The sequence below is a fragment of the Rhincodon typus genome, chromosome 5, assembly GCF_021869965.1.
Source record: "Rhincodon typus isolate 14 chromosome 5, sRhiTyp1.1, whole genome shotgun sequence".
NCBI lineage: Eukaryota > Metazoa > Chordata > Chondrichthyes > Orectolobiformes > Rhincodontidae > Rhincodon > Rhincodon typus.
Window position 1 is genome coordinate 114,184,275 of NC_063336.1, and position 17,816 is coordinate 114,202,090.

At 40.2% G+C, this 17,816-nt stretch overlaps 1 protein-coding gene across 1 annotated transcript in view; it reads right to left on the reverse strand.

Moving 5' to 3' along the window:
• Nucleotides 1–9,678: 9,678 nt before the first annotated feature.
• zmp:0000001267 (b(0,+)-type amino acid transporter 1) overlaps nucleotides 9,679–17,816 on the reverse strand; it is a 37,460-nt gene continuing 29,322 nt past the window's right edge. The window contains 4 exon segments of the mRNA XM_020522899.2: nucleotides 9,679–9,912; nucleotides 14,612–14,699; nucleotides 16,667–16,752; nucleotides 16,754–16,792. Of these exon segments, the coding sequence (XP_020378488.1) occupies nucleotides 9,679–9,912; nucleotides 14,612–14,699; nucleotides 16,667–16,752; nucleotides 16,754–16,792 (447 nt within the window).

A 17,816-nucleotide genomic window follows, 5' to 3' on the forward strand; every position in this document is an offset into this window, starting at 1 on the left:
TGAGTTCAGGTTGTGGATCCTAGTGTCCAATAAAGCTGAGTAGAATTGTGAGTTCAGGTTGTGGATCCTAGTGTCCAATAAAGCTGAGTAGAATTGTGAGTTCAGGTTGTGGATCCTAGTGTCCGATGAAGGGTCTAGGCCCGAAACGTCAGCCTTTCTGCTCCTACAATGCTGCTTGGCCTGCTGTGTTCATCCAGCCCTGCACCTTGTTGTCTCATGTTTTCAGAAGCAGCAGATTACCTGCACCTCACTCAATCTAGTTTACTGTATTGGCAGCTCACAATGTGGTCTTATCTACATCTGGGAGAGGAAACACTGACAGCGCGAGCGCTTTGCAGAACACCTACATTTTGTCTGCAAAAATGACTCTGAGCTTCCAGTTTCCTGTCACTTCAACGCACCACTGTGTTCCCTGGCCAACATCTTTGTTTCGGGTTGCTGCAGTGCTCCAGTGAAACTCAACCCAAGCTCAAAGAACAACATCTCATTTTCCACTTGGAAATTCTGCAGCCTCCAGGACTCAGCATTGAGTTCAATAACTTTAGAACCTGATTCCATCCTTCCATCCTTTTACCAAGCCTCACACTGAATCTGGTTATGATAGAGGTTGCTTTTAGCACAGTCGCCCATTCTCATGTACTCCTGGGCTCAATATCACATTCTATGCATTGCATTCAATACAGTATACCAATTCTCTCCTACACTTAGCCCTTATTATCACTCATTCAGCTGTTCTTCTATCCTGGCCTGATTTCCATAATCTCCTTGTTTCCCTACCCCCTTTCATATTTTTCTCTCTCTAGGCTCCACCTGCACCTAGCTGTTCGCCTCTCCCCTTCCCTTCCCCCTCCCTCAACATCAACTTTAGCATAAATACCACTTTGTCCTGGTCCGCTAACAGTTTTGATGATGGATCACCGGACTCAAAATCTTAAATCTGTTTTCTTACCACAGATGCTGCCAGACCTGCTGAGTTTCTCCATGAATTTCTGTTTCTGTTTGAGACCTTCAGCATCTGGAGTTCTTCGTTTAGTTTATTCAGAAAAAAGTTGATTTCTGCAATGCCAGCATGTTTTCTTTTTTGTTTCATCCCTGCATTGTATAAATGATAGTAAGTCACCAAGCTGTAAAGCATGCTCAAAGATGCCAGTGTTATGGAACCCAAGTTTTTGTTATGGATGAGTTGGACTGGGGTATCATCACTTCACAATGGACAACACCAGTTACTTTCCACGAACTGCTACAACCCATGAACATAAACTGAAATTATTTCAGGCTGCTTACACCTTGGTGAAATATAGTCAATGGCTAAACAGAATTTAAAATAGCAATGGAGAGTGTTTATTATCAACTGTGCTTAAATGGAAAGGTTAGAAATGCGGACTCGATTTCCCACTTTATTTCAGCTCCGTGTCTCACATGATAAGTATTTACCCTGAATGAAGCATTTTCCATGCAATGTGTGCAGTGACTAACATTTTAGTCAGAGAATTGAATGAACTCCATCATTGCATGCATAATTAGTCTGGGATTCAGTTAAATGTATTTATTTGTTTGTTTTTATTTATTTTCATTGTGAAAGTATTCACTGTAGATTATGATTCCCCACCCTCACTTAGTCTGGGATTTCCATAGACATCACCTGCCAAGGACTAACTGCGAATAGTGAAAGTTATCAACTGCAGACTGTTGTTGTATATTCAGGATATCAATAAACCTGGAGCTGGAGCTAGGATTTCTAAGTAGAGACAAGAGACAAATTCAGATAGTTAAATATTCAACTATGATTTATCAGTTGTCAAGTATGAGTACATCTGCTTTGAGAATACATTGGAATTTTCCCCTCTTGACTGCCTCCAAGGATACCAATGTGAAAGAATTTGAAAAAGTCAGTCTCTGTTGATTTTGAATGACTCAGATCATTTGTTTGATGTAGTCATAGACTATTTTGTTGGTCACATTTGCTTTGTTTCAAATAATTAAAGTTGAAATGCTGTAAAATGAAAACAAATCTCTAAACTCATATCTTTTAGGATCAAACTTAAAATACTGTACATTTCAGATCCAGAGGTTTGTAAGTGCTTTTCAGCAGTTCATTCAGATAATTCCAAACAGTTTCAGTTCAAGAACATTTGGCAAATCTTACTTTGTTGAGAAACACAGCACACGATGGCAACAATCAGATGAAAATGTACCACCATTGCTTGTATATCAGAGTGAAGAGAAAATGTCATATAAATTTTCCCTGCTTCTTTCTGCACCAACTCTTGCCAAACCTCTGAGCCAGAAGATGCAGCTTATTTAGCAGTGCATTGTTTGAGGGTTATGTCTGTAAACATGAGCAAATGAGCAAACATAACTATTGCTCTAAGGTGAAAGGAAGTGTACCATTCACATTTGAACATGTTAAACAGTTAAAGTCACCGGAAAGAACGAGATATGCCTATTCAAAACCATTTATGTTGATCTGCTAATTGAAAAATTGCTTAGTACAAGATGCATAGAATGTAACAGAATGACCTCACCCTTTCTCTCACCATGATCATCCAATCTAAACTACAACAGATGTTTAATCAATGCATGGTCAAAATGTTTCTTACATGCAGTCTTTCACAAGCTTTCTGCTTAAAATACAACATTTGGTTTAATTTTATCTCAATAAAATTCTTGAGAAGTATCCTCTTGTTTTTTCAAAATAACATCAAAGGAAGGCTGCAAAGTATTAGACCCTCAAGAAAAAATATTCTATCAGTACAACTTACGGAAGGGTACACATGAATCCTAAGATATTAGATACCATTTTCAATTTAAATTCAGCTCACGAAATCACTGCTCTTGCAGTGCGAGCCAAAGCTTTTGGAGAGACTATTGAAGAGACAGTTGAAAAGTTTAATGAAGGCAATAAAGGACAATTCAATAGACAATTGTAATTATTGTGAAAATGTCAATTTTTTTTCTAATTTTGAATATTTTAGGCTATTAATTTTGTTGCTTAGAAAAAACTGGCAACTAAAAAGATCTGCAGAAAATTTTTAATCAGAACCCTGATTCTCCAAAGTCTATGAGATTGTAAATAAGCATTCGTGAATTCATAATAGGTTTTGTAGTGCAGTGGTAGCAATCCTGCCTCTGAGCCAGAAGCTCCATGTTCAAGTCCAACTCCAGGACTTGATAGCCAAGGAAGGTGTATGCATAACATGGTGAATCTTTGCAACATACACAAATGGTAGATGGTAAGAGTAGGTCAGATTCCTGGTCACTCGTGTGCTGGGAAGAGATTTGGAACCTCTACCAGCCTGGACCACAGTGTGTCACAATATGTGTTGCTACAGCAATTCAGAGCCCTTGTGGGATTGGTTGGTTCAGTTGGTTGGACAGTAGGTCCAAATCAGATTGATATTGCCGGCATTAGGTTTGATCTTTGTTCTGGCTGGGGTGAATTCGGGACCTGCTTTCTTGCTCAATACGTGATCATGGTGCCGTGGATCAGATCTACTGTTGAACAGAGAACTGAAGAAAGAAGATTCATAGTGGAAACAAGGTGCCAAAAAAAATGCAAAAAGTGACAAAAGGAAGCAAATTTTTACAAGTAGGGAAGCACAAAATATGTGTGTTATTTGCATCTAACAATGGGCAAAGACAAAGCACTGACTCTGCAATGTCAAATGCATAATTTGCACATTGTGGCAATTATTGTAACATATGTTGGAATTACTTGATACACTGACATGTGTTTGCTGTCTTGAAACTTACTACGGTATTAAATTTCCCTTTGTGTCTTTGTATACTATAGCTAGTGTGAAGAAAAGTGTTGTGAGACTTATTTGCTCAAGTGTGTTATGCAAGCCTGTTATGACCAGGTGAAGAAGGGTACCTCAGCTCCTCCCTTTTTAATCCTCTCTTGATTGATTGCAACCCATATTTTTTATTTCTTTGATCAGGCAGCTATGTGACACGTTAATTAAAGATGTATTTACTAGATCAAAATAAAGGATCCAATTGCAAGGTTTTCTTGAGTGAAAAAAAAAGCTTTTTTTTTGCTAACTGATCCTTTCTCCCCAAAAATGACACCAATCACACACGCAAACACAGGTAATAAGTTTTTTTAAAGGCTAACTGGTAAAGACAGAAATAAAAATGGTGACATATTAGATTTTTAACCTGCGACCACAGTTCTTAAATTGTTGACTGCTATACTTAGCAGTGGTGAAATTTGTAGGTGTCTTTCAGTTCTCAGTGAATAGTTGTCTCCCCAGTATATTTTTTTTCACAGGGGGCCGTTTGCTAAGGAAAAGGTGCTGGATACAACAAAAATAATGTTGCACTTACAAGGAGCAGGGAATTCAGGTGGGGTCATACAGACTGGAGAACTTTCAGGGATATGGGCACTTTATGTGTGGGATAGAAATGTTGTAGTTTTGAATTCAGTGACAGAGATTTTGACCTACCTGAAGATCATCAGCACATTGATCTCTTTCTTTCTCTTTTGTTCTTTGCAATTCCTCTTAACAAAATGTGTGAACTAAAAATCCACCAAAAGTTATCTTTAGCATTCATGGAGGTCCTCTAAGAGGATTCATTGGAATCTACCACCAACGTCTGAAGTGAAGGTATTTCAGCCAACGACAACTGTTTTGCTGCCATCGGTTTGTGTGTGCAGAATAATTTCAGAATCAGAATAATCTTATTTATAATTTTTCATTATTTGGGCAACATACTTTAACAATAACACTCTGCAGAGTTTTCATTTTTTCATTTATCCTCAAACTTGTGGTTGTGTGGTAGTTTATTTTGAAAGGATAGGTATATATATATTAACAGAATAAAAACTGTTTGTCAATAATCTTTGTGTTTAAGTAGGTTTAATTAAGGTAATTAACCAGCTATTCGTTGTTGACTAAAAGCTGGTTGATATGTTTTTAACACGGTCCACATATTTGGACGTATCATCAACTTGATTAAAATTTGCTATGGCAAATAGACAAAGAGGACTAGAAAAGGAAACAGCACACCCCTTCAATCTCAGTCAGACCTATGATATATATTATATATATGTGAATGCCTATATCTTCATCCTAAGATTAACGCCTCTGTTTGCAATAAATTTGTTTCTTAACATGAACACTACTTTTGCAACAAGTGGAACTAGTAGACTTCTGCTTTTCTCTACTTCAGCAGAGTAGGACATTACCTCTGCTGCGAGAGAAACGTCAAGTTGGGCAAGAGCGCCATCCACAGAAAAAAAGTGGTAAGAACCAATCTTCTACATCATATGGGGAGAGTTAAACAGCAAAGAGAAATCAAAGGATAGGGGAAGCAAGTACATGGAGAAATCATCATCTACAAGTTCACCTCAAAATCAAACACCATTCTTACTTGGAACTATAAACACTACAGAGATAGTGGATGCATTGGTTGTAATCTTCCAAAAATCGTTGGATTTTGGAGAAGTACTAGAGGATTGGAAAACTGCTAATGTGACACCTGTATACAAAATGGGAGGGGTCACAGTTTAAGGAGAAGGGGAAGGTCAAATAGGACTGAGATAAGGCGAAATTTCTTCAGCTACGTACTGGTATGTCCATGGAATTCTCTGCTACGGAAAGTGGTTGGGGCCAAAATATTGAATATTTTCAAGAAGTTTAATGTAGCTCTTAGTGCTAAAGGGATCAAAGGGTATGGGAAGAAAGCACAAGCTGGATATTGAGTTAGATGATCAGCCAAGATTATACTGAATGGCAGAGCAGGCTCGAAGGTTGGAATAGCCAACTCCTGTTATGTTTCTAACAGCTCAGTGCATGCACCTGCACCACATGGACTGCAGTGGTTCAAGAAGGCAGTTCACCACCACCTTTACAGGGCCAATTAGGGCTGGGCAATAAATGCTGGCCTAGACAATGACACCCACATCCCATGAAAGAAAAAGTTGAGAGAATGATTGTTACCAGATTTTCATCCTTTGTGTAACACGCATGATATTTTAGATTTTCAAAAGTGTTCTTGTAAAAGTTATTCATTTCGTATGAAAGTCAACTGAAGTCATCTGAAAATTAGCACAGGTGTAATTCCCTGATTTTTTTTCTCAACGCATTCACATAAGGCTGTTCAGAATCAAGCATGGTTTTGGCTGATGGACTTTAAGTTTAATGTGAAATCAGTTTATTTAGAATATGTGCAAAAGCGGATTGTAACACTTATCCTGTAGAGCAATGGCCTGGAATCCCAGTGGAACTCCTGCCATGTGTTAGCTTTTCTTTCGGAATATCTCCAAGGCATCATCTACACATGATGGGGACCTCCATCACCTGATTCTGAGTTTTCTCTCCAACAACATTGAAAGCAGCTCTTTCATGTGGTGAATGCAGTCTTTGAAAGCTGTAGCTGTGGATTATTTCCTGTCTCCTCCTACTGACAAGAGAGCTCCCAGAACACGGCCAATTTGTGCTGTGAATTCACAATGGCTACACAATGAGGTTGATGTCAGAAATCCAACAAGTGTGGTCTTGCATACTAATAAGTCTGGGGAAAGTCAGCTCTGAAACATTCACACTAACTCTGGTGCCAACAGTGATTTCAAACAGTAGTCAATAATATATAGTTAGTGAAAGAATACTAAAAATAACAACAAAACACCCAGAAATGCTGATAAAACCAGCAACTTATAATGTCTGTCATGGCAATGTGAAATCTTGCAAAAGGTTGTAATTGTGGTTTCCTTTGACAATTCTCAGCAACTTTATTTGCATGTAAATGTCATGTTAGCACCGACATTATTTGTTTGTTTTGGGTTATTTCAATAAAACTTTTATTTCGTTAGTACAACAAAGGTCACCAATACAACAAATGTGCTTGTTCATCAGAAACATATTAAAAATATTACTCAAAAGTAACATTTTTATTAATTTACAATTAAAAGCATAGAATGTCAACGCATGATACCCCCCAAACTTCCATATCCTGAACCTTAAGTTCACCCTCTATAGGCAGCACAATGATGAAGGGAAAGAAGAAGAATCAAAGGAGAAGTGGCCTGCAGACTGTTTCTATGAACTGACCTGAAGGGGTTTCCATAGGATGGAATTTTCACCTGCTTTGTGTGGCATGGATAATGTTGAGAAAGTTGAGATAAGAGGGCAAGAATGAAAAAAAGACCCAATTTCAACTTCAAGAAAGGGTTTTGCAATTTTCCCCCTCAGATTTTAATGGTGACTTAGAACCTTGATATGGAGCAGCACTTATATTCCATCAATTTATGTCTCATTAATAACCCACTTACCTTGTTTCTACACCACTTCTAATTTTCTTCTCCTTCGACAAAAAAATAGTTGGGTCACATATTGGCTCTCGAAATAATGGGTGCATTGGTGGTCATCTTCCAGGATTCTATAAACCCTGGAACAGTCCCTGCAAATTGGAGGGTGGCTAATGTCACTCCAATATTCAGAAAGGGAGGTAGAGAGGAAACAGAGAATTCTCGACCAATAAGCCTAACATCGTTAGTGGGGGAAATTCTCAAATCCATTATCAAGGACTTTACAGTGGAGCATTTAGAAAGCAGTGGCAGGATCAGACAGAGTCAGCATGGATTTATGAAGGGGAAATCATGCTTGACAAATCTGTTGGAATTCTATGAAGATATAACTAGTAGAGTTGACAAGGCAGAGCCAGTTGATGGAGCATATTTGGACTAGCGTTTGACAAAGTCTCGCATAAGAGATTATTATGCAAGATTAAAGCACATGGGACTAGGGGAAGTGTATTGAGATGGATAGAAAATTGGTTGACAAAGAGGAAACAAAGAGTAGGAATTAATGTGTCCTTTTCAAATTGGCAGGCAGTAACTAGTAGGGTGCCACAGGGATCGGGGCTGGGACCCCAGCTATTCACAATATATATTAATGATTTGGATGAGGGAACAAAATGTAACATCCCCAGGTTTGCAGATGATACCAAGTTGGGTGGGAGGGTGAACTGTGACGAGGATGCAGAGATCCTTCCGCATGATCTGGACAGGTTGGGTGATTGGGCAAATCAATGGCAGATGTGGTATAATTTGGATAAATGTGAGGTTATACACTCCTGAAGCAAAAACAAGAAGGCAGATTACTACCTGAATGGCTGTAAATTGGGAGAAGGGAGTGTGCAGCAGGACCTGGGTGTCCTTGTGCACTAGTCGCTGAAGGTAAGCATGCAGGTGCAGCAGGCGGTGAAGAAGGTAAATGGTGTGTTGGCCTTCATTGTGAGAGGTTTTGAGCACAGGAGCAGGGATGTGTTGTTGCAGTTATACAGGGCCTTGGTGAGACCATACCTAGAATATTGTGTGCAGTTTTGGTCTCCTTTTCTGAGGAAGGATGCTCTTGCTCTCAAGGGAGTGCAACGAAGGTTTACCAGGCTGATTCTGGGGATGGGGGGACTGTTATATGAGGAGAGATCGACTAGATTAGGATTGTATTCGCTGGAGTTCAGGCGAATGAGGGAGAATCTCATAGAGACTTACAAAATTCTAACAGGACTAGACAGGGTAGATGCAGGGAGGGTGTTCCCGATGGTGGGTGTGTCCAGAACTAGGGGTCACAGTCTGAGGATTCGGGATAGACCATTTAGGACAGAGATGAGGAGATATTTCTTCACCCAAAGAGTGGTCAGCCTTTGTAATTCACTACCACAGGAAGTAGTTGATGCCAAAACATTGAATATATTCAAGAGGCAGCTAGATATAGCACTTGGGGCGAATGGGATCAAAGGTTTATGGGGAGAAAGCAGGATTAGGCTATTGAGTTGGATGATCAGCCATGATCGTGTCGAATGGCAGAGCAGGCTTGAAGGGCCGAATGGCCTCCTCCTGCTCCTATCTTCTATGTTTCAATGTAACACACACAGAATGAGAGGCAGTTCCTGGCTTGCAGCATCTGACATGTGGAGCTGGGCTTTAAATACAGCAACACTGGTGTGAACTCACTTGGCAGTGATGGGTGCATCTGCCTCTCCAGCGGCACAATTGTATAAAACAAACACTGTAGATGCATAGTTAATGAGCTGAAGAGGCAAGATTACATGAAAAAGAAGCTGCTGTGAGCCATGGCAGATCAGTCATGAATCTTACTCAACAGAGCACTGAGTGAAACTGGAAATATTCAGCCCACTCAGTGATAGTAAGAACTGCTGATGCCGGAGTCAGAGACAACACAGTGTGGAGCTGGATGAACACAGCAGACCAGGCAGCATCAGTGGAGCAGGAAAGTTGACGTTTCAGGTTGGGCTATTTTCTGAAGAAGGGTCCTGACCCAAAACATCAACTTTCTTGCTCCTCTGATGCTGCCTGGCCTGCTGTGTTCTTCCAGCTCCACACTGTGTTGTATTCAGCCCATTGTGTTTTTCAGTGACCTGCATTCATCTGGTACTATTGCAGTTCACTAAAGGGTATTGCATCTGCATGCAATTTGTAATCAAACCATAAACTCATTGTTTGTAAAGTGATTTTTGCTTTCACTATAAATAACAGCAAATCAACTATCCTTTTGCCTGAGAAAAACCTTTATTAATAAAAGAAGATAAGTTATAGCACTGCAACATCTTGTCTGTTCTCACCGCAGATGATGCCTAAACTTTTGAGTGTTTCCATGGTTTGCTGTTTTTGTTGTGATTTCCAATATCTGGAATATTTCATATTTTGTATAATCAGTCCAGGTTGGCCTGGGTTGGTGCAACCTCTAGCAGCAACTGCAAAAACACGGTTACCTGGCCCAACGAGCCTGCCCATAATTTGAAGTGAATCAAAGGGAAATAAATCAGGAGACCACACAACATGAATAAAAAAACAAACAAGTATTCAATCCGAGGATCACCAACAATTGGCGCCACCACCAGGTAGGCTGAAATAATTAGCATGAAAATTGGCACAAGCATCGGTACCTGTAAGTGGAAAGATAAAGCTTTCAATATTTGTAATAAAAGACATTAATTTTCTTTTTGCTCTGCTTATTACATTTAGCAAATTCTAGTCTATTTTTAGGGAGGCAGTAATTGCTGCAATATATCTTTTCTCAGGCACGGTGGTTAGCACTGCTGCCTCATAGCATCAGGCAGGCAGGTTCAGGTCAAGCCTCAAGTGACTGTCTGTGTGGAGTTTGCACGTTCTCCCCGTGTCTGCATGGGTTACTGCCAGGTGCTCCAGTTTCCTCCTACCGTCCAACGATGTGCAGGTTCGGCAGATTGGCCGCGCTAAATTGCCCATAGTGTCCAGGGATGTGCAGGCGAGGTGGTTTAGCCATGGGAAATGTGGAGTTACAGGGATAGGATATGGGATAGAGTCTGGGTTAGATCCTCTTTGGAGGGTTGACGCAGACATGCTGGGCCAAATGGCCTCTTTCTGTACTGATTCTATGATTCTATGACAATGTGCTTGTAAAATAGCTTTACAGAGGCTCATCTCCTGTCATCAAGTCATCCTTCGTTTACACATGAACAGTCTGTAACTATGGTACTGCGTCATACAGATTCAGGCACCAGAGTTTCAGTATCCCTGACACTCAAGCACTTTATGTCAGCAAGGGCTCCCTGATTGGAGCTGTTAATCTGGTCCAATCAGGGAGCTCATTTTATGAGGTCCAGCTGGCTGACCCCATTGCAATCACTGCAGGTGGTGGATTTGAAAGAGGAGGGACTGGGAATCAGTGTAGTCTTAGAAATATGGAACGGCTACAGCATAGGAAGAGACCATTCAGCCTATCTTGTCCAAGCTGATCCTCTATAATAACAACTCATCTAAGTCCTATTCCTTGTCCTTTCCTCAGAGCTCTGATTTTCCCCCCTTCTTTGTAACTATCCATGGCATTTTAAATGACTTGTATAAAAGGCCCTGAGGTTTTGTTTTGGACTGTGACATTTTCTTCTTAGCCTTTCACCATTTTGAAAGTACACTTTCAGTTCTTTCTATCTCCAAAGCTGATACCTCATATGTTCCAGAGTTTGCTCAGTTAATCTGTCAATATCTTTTTGTAATTTCATGCTTTTATCTGTACTGCTGACAATACCAGTTACCTTTGTGTCATCAGCAAATTGGAATATGTGACTTCTATTCCATTCTAAATCTTTATAGAGAATTAAGGACTCAACACAGACCCTTGAGGAGCTCCACTAGTCTCATCCCACCAAATGGAATGCTTGCCCGCTATCCTCCTCTCAGTTTTCTGTCAAATCAACCGGTTTTTAAACTGTGTCAGAAATTTGTTTCTAATTTCATGGATTTCAACAATAGCTGATAATCTTAGAATCATAGAGTCCTACAGCACAGAGACAGGCCCTTCGGCCCAAACTGGTCCGTGCTGACCAAAATGCCCATCCACGCTAACCCCATTTCCCTGCACTTGGCCCGTATCCTTTCTAAACTTTTCCTATCCACGAATTCATCCAAATGCTTTTTAAATGTTGTCAATGTGCCCAACTCAACACTTCCACCAGCAGCTCATTCTATATGCATACTACGTTCCCATGTATTCTTTCCCCTCTTACCTTAAACTGATGCCATCTAGTCCTTGATTCCCCAACCCTGGGAAAAAGACTAAGTGCATTCAGCCTATCCATGCCTCTCATGATCTTAAACACTTTTATAAGATCCCCCTCAGTCTCCTACATTCTAAAGAAAAATGTCCTAGCTTGTTTAACCTCTCCCTTTAACTCAGTTCCTTTAGTCCTGGCAACATCCTTGTAAATTTCTTTTGTACACTATCCAGTTTAATAACATTCTTCCAAAGCAAGATGACCAGAACTGAGCAGAAGACTCCAAGTGCAGCCTCACCAATGTCCTGTACAACTGCAACATAACTTCCCAATTTCTATACTCAATACCCTGACTGATGAAGGCCAGTGTGCCAAAAGCCTTCTTCACTGCCCTGTCTACTCTGTGACTCCACTTTCAGAGAACCATGCTCCTGAACTCCAAGGTCCCTCTATTCAACTACATTCCTTAAACTCTAACTTTGATTTGACTTTCCGAAATGCAACACCTCCCACTTATCTGTATTAAAATCCATTTGCCATTCCTCAGCCTACTTCCCCAGCTGATCAAAATCCTGCTGCAATTTCTGGTAATCTTCCTCACTGTCCACGATACTGTCTATTTTAGTGTCATCCGCAAACTTACTAATCATGCCTTGTACATTCTCATCCAAATCGTTGATATAGATAACAAACAGCAATGGGTCCAGCACCGACCCCTGAAGCACACCACTAGTCACAGACCTCCAGTCCGAAAAGCATCCTTCCACTATTACTGAGATAACAAGGTGTAGAGCTGGATGAACACAGCAGGCCAAGCAGCATCATAGGAGCAGGAAGGCTGACGTTTCGGGCCTAGACCCTTCATCATTCCACTATTACTCTCTGCTTCCTACCATCAAGCCAATCGTGTATTCAATTTGCCAGCCCTCCCTGGATTCCATACGATCTAACTTTCCAGAGCAGCTTCCCATGTGGAACTTTATCAAAGGCCTTATCGAAATCCATGTAGACTATGTCTACTAACATGCCCTCATCAACCTTCCTGGTCACCTCATCAAAGAACTCTAACAAATTTGTGGGGCATGATCTCCCACGCATGAAACCATGCTGACTAGCCCTATTCAAACCCTATCTTTCCAAATGCATGTATATATTATCCTTCAGAATCTTCTCAAGTAACTTACCTAGCACAGATGTTAAACTTACTGGTCTATAGTTCCCAAGCTTTTCTTTGCAGACCTTCTTGAATAAGGGCACAATATTCGCTATCATCCAGTCTTCTAGGACCTCACCCGTGGCTAACAATGGTGAAAATATATCAGCCAGGTCCTCTGAAATTTCTTCTCTAGCCTCTTGCAGGGTTCATGGAAATATCTGGTCAGGACCAGGAGATTTATCCACCTTCATACATTATAATACTTCAAACACCTCCTCTACTGTCATATGGACTGTCCCAAAATATCGCCACTAATTTCCCCAAGTTCCCAAGTCTTCATGTCTTTCTCCACAGTAAACACAGAGGAGAAATATTCATTGAGGACCTCGCCCATCTCCTGCCGTTCCACACATACATGTCCACTTTAGTCCTTGAGGGGTCCTATTCTCTCTCTAGTTATTCTTTTTCCTTTAATATACTTAAAGAATCTCTTAGGATCCACCCTAACCTCCTCATTCATCTTCTTAGATCTCAGGAACTTCCAGAAGGCATTTGATACAAATCATATCCATAAATATTTCCCTGTTTGCTATTTTAGTGATCTCTTAAAAATCTCCAAGGGGCTTTCTCAGTTGAAAAATGTCAAGATGTTTATTTACCCCATCATTAACAATAAACTCCAATACTTTTCTGCCAGCAGATGTTAAGTTAGCTGATCTAAGACTTGCTGATTTTCCTTCTCAACATTTGCCATTAATGATAAGGACAACTTTTCAATTTAAATGAAGGGTTTCTAAACTGAGAGAACGATGGATGTTTATAGTTAGAGTATCTGCAATGTTCTGACCTACTTTCTTTAAACCTGGGACTGAAGCCATGTGGTCCTGTAGCTTTATTACTTTTCCGAACCATAATTTTGTCATTGCTTTTATTTTGCTTATACTGGGTTTGGAGAGTTCCTATCCGTGATTTAATACCAGTTTCGTTAGGAATTCTGGCCTGTTAGTCTCATCTACATTAAATAATGATGTAAAGTAATTATCCAACATACCCATCATTAACTTATATTCAATAACAATATCATCAGTTTTAAGGAACATGCATTGTTTCTGATCACCTTTATTTTCTTAATGCAGTTGTAAAAAAAGCATTAATTTTGATAATCCTGCAAGTATATCATCCTTTCTTTATATATTTTCCATTTGCTGGTCAGTTTAATTTCTTTCTGCATTGTTGTATGATTTTTCTTTTATGTTGTCTCTTATTTCTCTATGACTGACAATTGGAGCTCTTGCCTCTTAGGACTATAAACTATTTAAATTGTTTTTTGAACACCTCTGTTCTTTTACCCATTAAAGAACCTCTCAAATTTACTGTGGGTCACTTCTGACTATCAAATTGAAGTTAGACAAATCTAAGTTTAGAATCTTAGTAGCTGTTTCAAGTTTCTCCCTTTCAGGCATATGTTGAACTTGATCTCGTTATGATTCCTATTAGATAAATATTCAGTTAGCCATGAGTCAACCAGTTTTTAAACTACATCAGTGATTTGTTTTCAATTCCATGGATTCCAACTTTAGCTAATAATTGTTTTGGACCTCATGAACATCGAGGAGGCATTTGATAGTAATAATACCATAAACACTCCCCTGTCCATTATTTTAGTCATCTCTTCAAAATGTTCATTCGTAATGTAATCCTATCAAAGGTGCAGGCTTGTCTTTTCCTACATCTAAGAGTTTAAACATTCCTGCAGTTCGAATTTTGTAAGGACATGATATGTGTTTAAATGTGTTTATCCATTATCTAATTGTAAATCAATAACTAAGATAAGACACCAATGGGAAATTGTAAACAGCAGCCATTTGATGTCATTAATAATTGATGCTGGTAGAAATGCTGAATGTATACCTAAGTCTTTTCATAAAAAGTAATAATGTTAAAATTATATCTTACTTTGAAGGGTTGATGAAGATGTGGTCTCTTAATTTTCATGTTAATCAGTGCAGCAAAGGTTAGACTATAAAACATCCAAGCTGTGAAACTTTAAGCAGGAAAAATATATAATTAATGAGTAGGTAGCAATTCTGGAAGAAATGTTACAATGTCAAAGAGAAACCATTTGATATACTAACATACTATAACTGATCTAAATGTCGACATGGATCATGAAGACTCACACACCAAGTACACATGTTTGGAAAATTGACCTGCTGTTTGGGAACCAAATCAAATATTGAATAGTCTTTAGGGAGAATTTAGATCAACCTTAGACATGCTAAGCATTGTTTAAAGTCCAGAGAAAAATCTTGGAATGAATAAATAAATATTGTCAGCATTGCTGACTCAGGGATTTGCTTTCCAGGAAACATTTTAGGAATTCAGCCCACTGATTATTATTTTGGGAATTACATTGCTAGCAGTGATTATTTTTGTCATGTTATTCCATGTTGTACATCAAGTGAGAAAAAAGTTAGGAAATATTCTCAATGTTTAACTGATAATTCTTTACAGAGGGAACAGCGACAATGCAAGGAGGTCAATCCATGCAAGGGACCTAAAATGTAATTACTTGAAGGAGTTGTGAATTATATCCTACTTGGGGTGAGGAGAGTCACCAAACTCTCTGCCACTGCACATAGGCTAGAGGTTCTTTTGATTTGATTTGATTTATTATTGTCACGTGTACCTTAGTACAGTGAAAAGGTTTTATTTTGCACGCAGTACAGCAGACCATAACATACAAAGACACAAAGATAGTAGAGTGATTGAACAGATTGAGGAATACAAAGTTATGGCTGCAAAGAAGGTGCACAGTAAGCAAGATCAACACGAGATTTGAAATTTGAGAGGTCAATTCAGCAATCTCATAACAGTGGGAAAGAAGCTGTTCCTGTTGGTACATGTGCTTTAGGTGGAGAACAAAAATTATTTCTTCAAAACAGAGCTGCCAATCCCTTAAAATTCATTTGTATATAAGCATAATATCTTGGATTTTTCAATGAAAAGTTGTACAAGCATAAGGGACAAGTTTCCTTGTGTGACTGATTCAAGTTAGATTCAAAATTAAATGCTTGAACAATAATGGAAATGATTCTGACAAGGCAGAGTTTCTTTAATAATAATCTTGGGTGATGTACTTTCTTGTTGTCTATAAATCAGGTGAAAGTGCTATTTTATAGTGAAAAAGGCACACACCAGCTAACACATGGGTGTGTTATTTTGTTAATGAACCAAAAACTATGTCAAATTAGGTCATTCCCATTGAAGATAGAAGTCCAATTGCTTTAATTATGAATAAATGCAAAAATAGTTTCCCCACACCAGTACTTTTTACAAATTAGGTTATATATTATTCCATAAAGTAAAAACCATGAAATAATAAGTTCAAGTCATGCACTATGTTATTATTGTATGACTATGCCACTAAGTGCCACAAAGTATAATTGAAAAGCAATTTCAGCATTGCATCATTCAGAGTTGACTTATTCTATATAACTTAAAGTGTGGCTGCTAGTTTCAAGCTCTGGCTAAGGAGGTTACAGCATTTTAACAAATTAAAAAGAAAATCTACAATGTGATGCCTGTCTGGGCTACACTTCTCTAAGTTTCCCCGGTGTTTGAGTACAACTCCAACAGAAGACTGGAGTAGTTAGTTTGAACCAAGTCACAAAACCAGACAGCAGGTACCATACAGAAGGCAGCCTTTAGCTTATCATGTCTCCACCAGCTCAAAATGAGGAATTCACCTAGAACCATTCTTCTGCCATCTCCCATTGCACTGCAGTTTCTTTCTTTTCAAATAGCAGCCTGGTTTCCTTGTGATTGCTTCAATTAAACCTGCCTTGAACGCAAGCTTAGGCAGAGTTCACCAGATCTTAACCACTCGCTGAGTGAATGGCTCTCAATTTTCACAGTTCCATCACAGTGGGGGACTCAAACAGCCTTGTGGGAATTTCAGGAATTAAATCTTTAAATTAAATATTTAAAAGAAAACAGTTTTGCACAAACCTGAAATAATTGACTATTGACCCAAAATCTCCCGGGATTAACATTATCAAAGCAATGAGAGCTGTAAATAAAAGGGCAGGCAATGGTGGTCAGACGATGCACGTGAGCCATGGACAGAATATCTGGCTGGGAGAAAAAGACAAAGCATTTAGCAGCAATCTGGGCTTGAATTGAAATTTTTGAGTTCCACATTTAAAAAAAAGACTATCTCAGCAACTATTACTTCAAATGTGTGTGTTTTTATCAGTTACGTTAGCTAATAAAAAGCACATTAGCCTTGTCACTTCTTTGAAACTTACCAACATTTATTTTCTTTTCAAAGATTCTCTTCAGCACTGCTTGGTGTCCTCATGCACCAGTCACTGACAGTAAGTGTGCAGGTGCAGCAGGCAGTAAAGAAGGCAAACTGTATGTTGGCCTTCATTGCGAGAGGATTCGAGAACAGGAACAAGGATATGAGGCAGCGGTAGTGAGAGCAGGCCAGTGAGGCAGCAGTATGAGAGCAGGTCGGTGAGACAGCGGTATGAGAGCTGGTCGGTGAGGCAGCGGTATGAGAGCAGGTCGGTGAGACAGCGGTATGAGAGCAGGTCGGTGAGGCAGCGGTATGAGAGCAGGTCGGTGAGGCAGCGGTACGAGAGCAGGCCGGTGAGGCAGCGGTATGAGAGCAGGCTGGTGAGGGTGCAGTAGTGAGAGCGGCTTGGTGAGGCAGCTGTACGAGAGCGGCTCGGTGAGGCAGCGGTATGAGAGCTGGTCGGTGTGGCAGCCGTATGAGAGCTGGTCGGTGTGGCAGTAGTACAAGAGCAGGCCGGTGAGGCAGCAGTATGAGAGCAGGTCGGTGAGGCAGCAGTACGAGAGCAGGTCGGTGAGGCAGCGGTACGAGAACAGGCCGGTGAGGGAGCGGTACGAGAGCAGGCCGGTGAGGCAGCGGTACGAGAGCAGGCCGGTGAGGGAGCGGCATGAGAGCAGGTCAGTGAGGGAGCGGTACGAGAGCAGGCCGGTGAGGGAGCGGTATGAGAGCAGGCCGGTGAGGCAGCGGTATGAGAGCAGGCCGGTGAGGGAGCGGTATGAGAGCAGGCCGGTGAGGGAGCGGTATGAGAGCAGGCCGGTGAGGCAGCGGTATGAGAGCAGGCCGGTGAGGGAGCGGTATGAG